At 46.4% G+C, this 9,188-nt stretch overlaps 1 protein-coding gene across 1 annotated transcript; it reads left to right on the top strand.

Moving 5' to 3' along the window:
• Positions 1-6,835: 6,835 nt before the first annotated feature.
• On the top strand, positions 6,836-9,112 carry AYO20_04238 (hypothetical protein; the record flags this gene model as incomplete). The annotated part of the gene is made up of 12 exons (XM_022642537.1): positions 6,836-6,950; positions 7,006-7,092; positions 7,173-7,308; positions 7,372-7,456; positions 7,530-7,685; positions 7,741-7,973; positions 8,030-8,110; positions 8,167-8,203; positions 8,232-8,397; positions 8,448-8,548; positions 8,607-8,923; positions 8,974-9,112. The coding sequence occupies 12 exons, from the start codon at positions 6,836-6,838 to the stop codon at positions 9,110-9,112; spliced, it is 1,653 nt and encodes a 550-aa protein (XP_022501634.1).
• Between the last annotated feature and the right edge of the window lie 76 nt (positions 9,113-9,188).

The raw sequence follows: 9,188 nt of genomic DNA, 5'->3' as shown, positions 1-9,188 counted from the left end.
AAAAAACGAAAAATAAAAAAATATTCAAAAAATAACTAACTTAAGTTTCTTATCGCTATATTAATATAAATATCTACGAGAACTAACGTATACTAGATTATTTTAATTACTCTACTAATTCTATTAACCTTGTTTTCCTTATATTATTTTTATTAGTTAGTTATATTATAAGATTTATTAAGCTCTCTAATATACTTTAGTAAACTATATAAATATTCGAGATACTTAATTATCTATATTAATTATCTTACTTAGTTAACTAGTTCTTTAATCTTCCTTATTTTCCCTAACTTTATGATTATAGTTCTTTAGGTAATCTAGTATACTTCTATCCTAATATTACGCTTCTAACCCTTTTCTCTTAACCTTATATTTAACCTACTAATATCCGACTATCCTTCTCTTCTTCCTCTAACGTAATTACTATCTAAGATTTTCCGATTCTCCATCCTAATAATTAAAATCTCGACTTAGTACCTTCTTCACCTTCGTCACCCTCCCTAACGACTATAATATAACCCTAACCCTAACCCTTCGACCCTACCTCTAGAGATATATCCTCTATAACTCTCCTAGTATCTAATCCTTAACCTAACCCCTAAGCTAATATCACTCTAGCCGTACCGCCTATATATATTTACTATCGATAGATATAGGACCCCTAAAGATAGTAATTATATATCCTCGCCTTAATACCATAGAAATCTACTTATACCTCACCTAGTTCGAGCTTCTCGAGTACCTTATTAAGTATCCGTACCGCTTGAATCGTACGGTCGCTAAATAACGCTACCTCTTCGCCCATCTACTTCACCTAGTCCTTCTCTTTCTTGAACCTACTAAGCTGCCCACTAAACTCTTCTAACGTCTCGCCCTAGTGGTTACGTATATAGTAAACCGCCTAAGCCGCCGGTAGTACTATATCCCGGAATTTACACCTAGTCAGTCCTACTTAGGGGTCCTAGTCACTATAGATGATCGGCGGTTAACTACACCCCCGGTACGCCGTCCACTCCGTCATCCATTCTTAAGTCTTCGCCTTCTTTACGAATAGTCGCTTAGTATTAAAGAACCGGAACTTACTCTACCGCCGACACTAGTTAAGATCGTAGTAGGGGAGACCGTCGTCGTAGAGTAGTCGGTAGATTAAATAACGTCCTTTCTACTACCCTAACCGCCGGATATACTACGTAAGCCGGTAAGCACTATTACGTTCAGCCTCCTAGAGTCGCTAGCGACTACCCTCGTATAGACCGGTAGCTTCGTTAATGTCGGTAACGTCCTCGTCCCCGTCCTTATCCCCCTCCCCTCCTAGACCTAGACTTAGCTTAACCGGCTCTAAATCCTACTACGGCGTTATATCGCATTTCACCGCGGGGTCGAAGAGCCCGTCGAAGCCGTTAACTCTACTATTAAGACGGTAAAAGCTATACCGGAGCCGGATATCGGTATAGTACTATATATACTTAGGGCCGTTAACGTACCGGCTAAGTACCGCTCCGAGACACTGTACATTTATATAGCGTTATATAACGCGCGTAGATAGCGGAGTGACGTACTTCTCCCGCTCCTAGCGCTCGTTATCTATAGCCTAGGCGTGACGGGGTAATAAGACCGTACTAACACTACTACCCCCGTCCCGCCTAATACGACTTACCTCTTACGAGAAATTAATGGTATTACTCAGTAAGCCGTAGTAGAATACGTTCCGGACGTACGCGTAGTCGACCCCCATCCTAAATGCACTAGTCGCGACAATCGCTTTATATTCACCGCGGTACTAGCGCTATAAGACCTAGTCCTTCTCCTAGACCGTACCGGACTAGGAATGATAGAACTTATAATTAAGTAGCTCCGCTAGCGTCCGAGTTACCTTACGGTTCTCGACGTAGACGATACACCGTACTTAAGCTTTATAGGCCTCGTAGAATATAAGAGTCCGCCGAATAATAGAGACTACTTACTCATCGAACGTCTCGCCCTCGCCCTTACTAAAGCTCTCCGCCGCCCCCGGCTACTACTAGATAACGTACCGAATGTCGGCCCAGAATGTAATGTCGTAGATGACGCGGGCCTAGTTAAGAAATATCCGCCCCGAGAACTCCTCTATCATCACCGGCGGGAGAGTAGCTAATAGAAAGACGACCGGGTATCGGAGCTCCTAGAGAAACCGGAGTATCGCCATCTTAGGTCGATATAATAAAGCGGTTAGAATAAGATACGCCTCGTTAAATACGACCCGGTCGAGCTATCGATTAGCATCGAGCATCCTAATCTACGTCCGAAATCGCTATTAGACCGCTTACTCGGCGGAGACGAAGACGACCGGCACGCCGTTAAAGCGTTTACTACTACCGTACTCACTCTAAATCGAGTACTAGATATTTAAATCCTAAAATCGCCGGACTATATCCTATTTTAGTACTATAAGCGGTATTACTACTACTATCGTAGCGGCTTACGGTAAGAACGGGGGAATTATATATACGAGACTCTTCCTACCCCTAGTACGGACGACGACTACGACTTCGGGGTATCGAGACGCGACGGCCTCTACCATCTACTACTAAACCGCCGACTAAAACCGCGCCTAGGGATCTCGAAAGAGATGCTGAAGCGCGATTAGAATATCCTCGGACCCCTATATAATCCGATATCGAGCCTAGGTGCGATACGCGATCTTTTTAATGAGAGACGACGTAGATCTACCGGGGTCTTATATCGAAGCGGGACGTATCCGTTTCCCCCGCGGTAGATCCTAGATCTCGCGCTCGAAGAGTGTCTACTAGAGCTTACTAGTCTAGAGATATACCTAGACGCCGGCGTCCGTTAACTATCCCGTAAAGTTGATAGTGCGGCCACTATAGATGCGATTCCCCGTCCACCTACTATACGTAGTTTAAGCGTAGAATGATGCGGGAAGCGTAATCCTATCTACCGCCGTACTTTCGTTAACGTCGTTATCCTTGTTACCGGTAATATTAGTATCGTCTTCGAATTTAAGACCGCTAAAGTACTTCACCGCGATAGCCACCGCGATTTAACGCTATTTCTAGGTCGAAATCGCCCGCCCGAGACTACGCTAGCTCTAGCGGGTAAGTGCGGCCGTTATCCGTCTCTCGGGCTACGACTTAGTCCTATAGTTAAAGAGATAATCCCTAACCTCCGCGGGGACATTACACCGCCGCGAGAGATAGATACAAAATAGTATAACTAATACTAGATATTAAACTACTAACTAAGCGAGCTCGGGGAAGATAAAGCGAACCGGAGAGCGAGATACGTACGTACGAGTTTACGCCTTATAATAACTAAGAACGAAATATAGAAATTTAAAGAGTAAACGGAGATTATAGATCGCTAGACCCGAATTACGCTAGCGAATACCTAAGAACTTAACTTAACGGGCGGGCTACCTAGAGCCCTTATAGAGTAGAACTACTAACGCGTCCTTAAACCCTTCATTAAAGATCTCGTACTCTTAGGCGAATTTAGGTTAGACGGACTACGATGCTATATCGTTAAACTTATACTACTTCGTATAGAAGACCGTATTAAGGAGCGTATAGTCCTATCTAATATACTAGATAAGCTAGTCCTAGTAACCCTTAAAGTAGACGGCGTTACGGGGATCTTTAATAAAGCTGTACCTAGGCTGATTATTAGACTAGTTATCCTACAGCTTAACTAGTAGAAACGTTAGTACACTAGGTAACCCAAAATATAACTCGTCGTAGAAGATTCGCTTCGCCTTATGGAAAGCTATACTGATTTCGTCCGCTAGATTACCGATACTATATCGAATGTCGCCGTATAATAGATTCTTCCCGTCGACGTCCTAGACTACTAACGCTTTAGGAATGGATGCGCTACTAACGTATATCGTATAGAGACGCTAGTCACCTATTACGCTTATCGGGCCGCGAGTATCATTAAGAAGCTACTACTAATAGAGCTACTTTAATAGCTCTTCGATGTCTTCGAGCTTATAGTATTCCTTAATATAGTAGGCGTCCTAGAGGAGAATTAGCTAATAGTAGTAGATGAGCTTACTTAATATGCCCGCTACTTAGCCTTCCGGGCGAAACGTAATCGTCTAGTCCTCGAGACTAACTAGAGATGACCGTACAGCTAAAAATGATATAATTACGCTATTATAGACCCACTTAAGCTTATATTAAACAAGTACTACGTAGAAATTAAAGATATAGTAGTTAAGCTCGGGTTCTAGCTAGTTAATTAGCTCTTAGGGTTTAGATTCTAAACGAGTATCCTCCTCTTTAGTATCCCTAGTAATCTCCCTATCCTCCCGTAAACGTAGCTCGGCTAGCTTCGCGCCGACACCTAACGCTAAAGTTAATACCTCTACCTAAGAATCGGTAGCGATAAACATCTCTTGACTAAAATGACCTTTAAATATACGAGTATAGTAATATATTAACGATTAAAGTACGGAGAGATAATTCCGGAACGATAACTTATTCTATAAGAGCTAGAATAGATCCTAGCTAGTAGTACCGGCCTAAAATGTATTTAATACCCGCGCATCGACATATAATAAGTTCAGTACTAACTTATACGCCTTTTATAGTATACGCTCGATAGACTAGACTAACTTATAAAGTCGCGGGTCGTCGTCGTCCGACCTAGGCGTAGTATAGGATATAGTAACGAATTTAGCTTCTAACCCAGCTAAGTACTAGTAGAACGCGCTCTTCCGTAGCTATAGCGAGATCTCGGAGACGTAGTTAGGTTCGCTAAGCTAGCGGTAGCGGGCCTCATCCTCTTTTATAGCGCTCTCTAAGCCGGCGGTAAGTATCTAAGCTACGTTAGGACTAGGTTAACTACGGTTATAACCGGCGCTACCGATACGGTAACGGCCGCTAAAGCTAGTATTAATCCTACCGAGAGCTAGTAGCCCCGGTATACTAGGTATCTCTCGCTATACAATCTAGTAATCGGGGGCCTTAGCGAAGAAATACTATAGTGTCACCTTACGATATATATACTACTCTCTCTACTAGCGCCGCGTATCGACGCTATACGCTTCACTAGCGTATCACTCTAGCTTCTCTTTACTAGCTCGGAGATACCTATACGCCTCGGCGGCGCTATAAGCGAAGCCCTCGCGGAACTACAGCCCGTAGATAAATAAGCTATAATCTAATAGACGAGTTACCTCGGCCGCTACGTTCTATACTACTACCTAGCTAGCGATCTTTTTAGCTAGCTTACCTTTAATACTATACCTCCGCTTAAGATATTCGCTTAGATTTAAGCCTAGCGTATAGTATATCTAGTAGACGGTGTAGAGAATGACCCCGAACTCTAAGAGTAGCCGTAGCCATTAAACTAGCGGTATCGGGGCGGGCTATGACGTACTTCTACCGGTATCTAGTATATTATCATCTACTACCGACCCGCGTCTTAGGTCTAGGGAGTCGAAATTAAGCTCGGACGGCCCCTCGGGCATCCTAAATAAGTTACAACCCTCAAAATAATAGATGATTGATAGTATAGGGTAATATAGCGAAATTCTTCACTCTTATAACTAGACGCGAAAGTGATGGGGGATGACTAAGAGTTTTTGTTAGTGGACGCATCACCCGTAGATTGATGACCCGACCCCTTATGCCAAGACCTATTTTATATGTGGACGGGTCACCCGGCCAGACCAGAATAGAGTTAGGTCTCGTCAATGGATTATCCTTGAGAGAATCCAGATTGAACCAAGAGCGGTATACTGCGAAACCGCTCTTCTGGGCTCTGCCCGGCTTCTTTGTCACATACGCCCTCGCCCGGCTATGGACGCTATCGGCCGCGACCACGACGTCCGCAATAACCCGCTCCCCGTTGAAAACAATGCCTGCGTGGTCCTCGTCCTCGAAATACTCGACGATCCGGGCGTTGAAGGTGAACTGCACTCCAATCTCCTTCGCATATTCGTACATGTAGTTCTGAACCTTGGTTCGGTTGGCGTAGCTGTTAGGGAATCCGTCAAACTCGGATGGCAGAGGCTGTTCCACCAAGAGCCTGCCGCTCTTGTCGCAGATCCTCAGCCGTGTGGGAAGGGAAGAGACTCCTCGGACTTTCTCGAGCATTCCTGGCCATTGGCTGATGACGCGCGACGCGTTCGACCCCAGCATGATGACATCGCCTTGAGGATCTCCCCGTCAGAGGGAGTCAATACGGACAGAAATCTTGACATTGCGTACCTTGTCTTGACAGATCTTTCGACAGCTCGTAAACACTCACATTGCACCCGACTCTTCTGAGCGAGATGGCCGTTGAAAGCCCACCAAAGCCGGCCCCAACGACGATGACGTTGATAATGTCATGCATGGCGTTACCCTTTCACTATCCCTGAGTGTACATACCACGAAGCTCGTCCAGCAGACAACTTGAAGAGATTTACCATATCTGTAGCACTACAGTGCGCCAAGTTTCCAGGCACTGCGTGAGCGACTGAGTCGTTCGGGATCGGGACGAGGACTCCGAACGCGTCAGCGAATTATCAAGGGGATAACGGGTTTGTCGAGTCTAGTCGTGTCTGATTGGATGGTTACAGTCAGTAACATTTCCGAAGCCCCGAAGCGCCGGTATCAGGGGAATGCCTCCAGTCTTTTCGGCGGCTCCCTGGAGTCGTAGCATCCGGTCCCCATGGGGCCATGAATCCGGTTGGGAACGTTCTCCACTTGTTCGCTTCCGGAAACTACAACACATGGTGGATCCGCAGCAGATGGTACGATCCCCAAAAGACTGAATGTGAGCTTTCTGAGGATTCCTTGTCGACATCGCTCGTTTTTTTGGTATTGCGAGAATCGCTCTTGACAGCATGGCGACTATTGACATCCATATCGTAAGCGGGGTCTTGCTGGGCTCAGTCATCGTTGGGGTAATACTATGGAAGGTGTCTCGTTACGGTATGCGGCCTGACGGTTATCCGCCTGGTAAGATTTGTGGCCTTGCAATAAAACGCCTTGACCGCGGACTCAACGACTGCAGGGCCGCCAACGATCCCTATTCTGGGTAATCTGCATCAGCTACCAGACTCCAACTTACATTTTTGCCTACAAAAATGGGCTCAAGAATGTAGGCCCATCTTCTACGGTCTTGGGGTTCTTACGAGGCTGATGAGTACGAAGACGGACCGATATACTCCCTCAAGTTAGGCAGCCAGACACAAATCGTGGTCAGCTCGCAGACAATTATCAGAGACCTTCTCGAGAAGCGGAGCAATATCTATTCGACACGGATGGATATGTTTATTCGAGAGAACAGTGACAACCTCAACATCTTGTTTCGAAAGTGAGCACAGACCCGATGGGGTAGTCCTGGCAGCCTGCGGCAATCTAACTCAAAGAACTGCAGTAACGACGACATCTGGAGACGGCAAAGGAGGATGTATCACCTTCGTCTCAATGCGAAAGGGGCTGACAGCTATATTCCATACCAGGTAAGGGCGCTTCTACCCGGTATCTTGCGTACACATGTAAGGTGGAGATGCCCTGACGCTTTTTAACCACCAGGTGTTTGAGAGCCGCCAGTTGCTCCATGATTTCCTCGTCGCCCCGGAAGATTATGATCGAAATTTCAGGCGATACACCTCTAGCGTCGCTTCTACTTTAGCTTTCGGATGGCGAACTCCAAGCATGGATATTCCAGCAGTTGCTGGGATGTGTGATGTGAGTACACATCCCTCTGTACCCTTAGGACTTGATGCTCAGATATTCAACAAAGTGGAACGACCGGAACGTACGCATCGCCAATTCGTTGCAAATGACCGACTGGTATCCTTCATTGCGACCCATCTTCAATTTGATCCCGACTCGCTTGAGCGCGCTCAAGCAAGACTTGAAGGAGATCAAGAAGCTTGAAGAGGGTCTATTTATCGACCTGTTTCAGAACGCCAAAGCAAGGAACAGAGAGGGCAGAATTCGGCCATGTAGGCGGAATCCTCCAATCTCCAATGCGTAATTCGTCGACTGACCGAGGCTACATTTCAAGGCTTTTCCAATGACATGATAAGCGCCAACGAAAAGGCCGGAGCCGACAGGCTGGGTGACAAAGAGTTAGCTCACAATGCGGTTCAAGCAGCTATGGGAGCCACGTAAGTGCTGCATGCGCAGGTGGAACGTTCAGAGCTGCGAGCTGATAGACTCACAGGGACACTCAGTGGAACACCTTAAAAGGCTTCCTCAAGGTAGAGACACTCGAACCCAGAAAATTAGATCTATGCTGACAGCAGGCTTTCCAAGGCTATGGTTCTCTTTCCGGAAGTGCAAAGGGAAGCGCAGGCGGAAATCGACAATGTTGTCGGGCCAGACAGGATGCCGTCCTGGTCTGATCGTGAGCACCTCCCGTACGTACGCGGTGTCGTGGAAGAAAGCTTGAGATGTGAGTTTCAAGTCTCGACGAACCCCTGAGAATATTGACCGTTTTTACAGGGTTTCCCACGACTCTTCTCGGTGCGGTGCCTCATGGCGTTGCTCAAGATGACATTTATATGGGCTACAAGATCCCCGCCGGTGCTGGCATCATCAACAACGTGGGTTTGATGGGAAAGTATTGTTGATTTATGTAGAAGGTCTGACTTTTTATCTCAGGTCTGGACGATAAACAACGACCCAGAGAGGTACAATAACCCCCGAGAGTTTGATCCCCGTCGCCACGATTTGGCCAAGACCTCGGGGGAATTCTTCGGTATCAACTCCAATACCACTGAACGTCCTCACATGAACTTTGGTGCGGGGAGGAGAGTCTGTCCAGGCTTTCACGTCGCAGAAAGGGGTCTCTTCATCGCCATTGTTCGCATGCTGTGGGCTTTTAGCATGAGTCGGGGAGTGGACGAACAGGGGAATCCCGTCCCCATTGATAGAGATGCCGTAACCGGCGGGCTCGTGGCAGGGCCGGCCCCGTTCAGGTGAGTACTGACGATTCTGAGAGTCGTCGAGGCGCTGACGGTGATCCAAGTTGTAAGATTGCCCCACGAGACGAAGGACGCCGAGCCAAGATCATTCAATCTTGGGACGAGGCACTCACTTCCTTGGACAAGGAGTTCGACTTTACCGACGAGTTTTTCAAGAGAGAGTTTCAGCATGTAAAAGCTTGAGAGTGAGGTTTTGGGGAATGGCGATAGTTCTAGTACTTATGACCGCGACATGGCCTATGTCAGGTGAATGTAGTTG

This window comes from Fonsecaea nubica, assembly GCF_001646965.1.
Source record: "Fonsecaea nubica strain CBS 269.64 chromosome Unknown Scaff21, whole genome shotgun sequence".
Taxonomy (NCBI): Eukaryota; Fungi; Ascomycota; class Eurotiomycetes; order Chaetothyriales; family Herpotrichiellaceae; genus Fonsecaea; species Fonsecaea nubica.
This window is presented reverse-complemented; position numbering and strand designations above follow the sequence as displayed.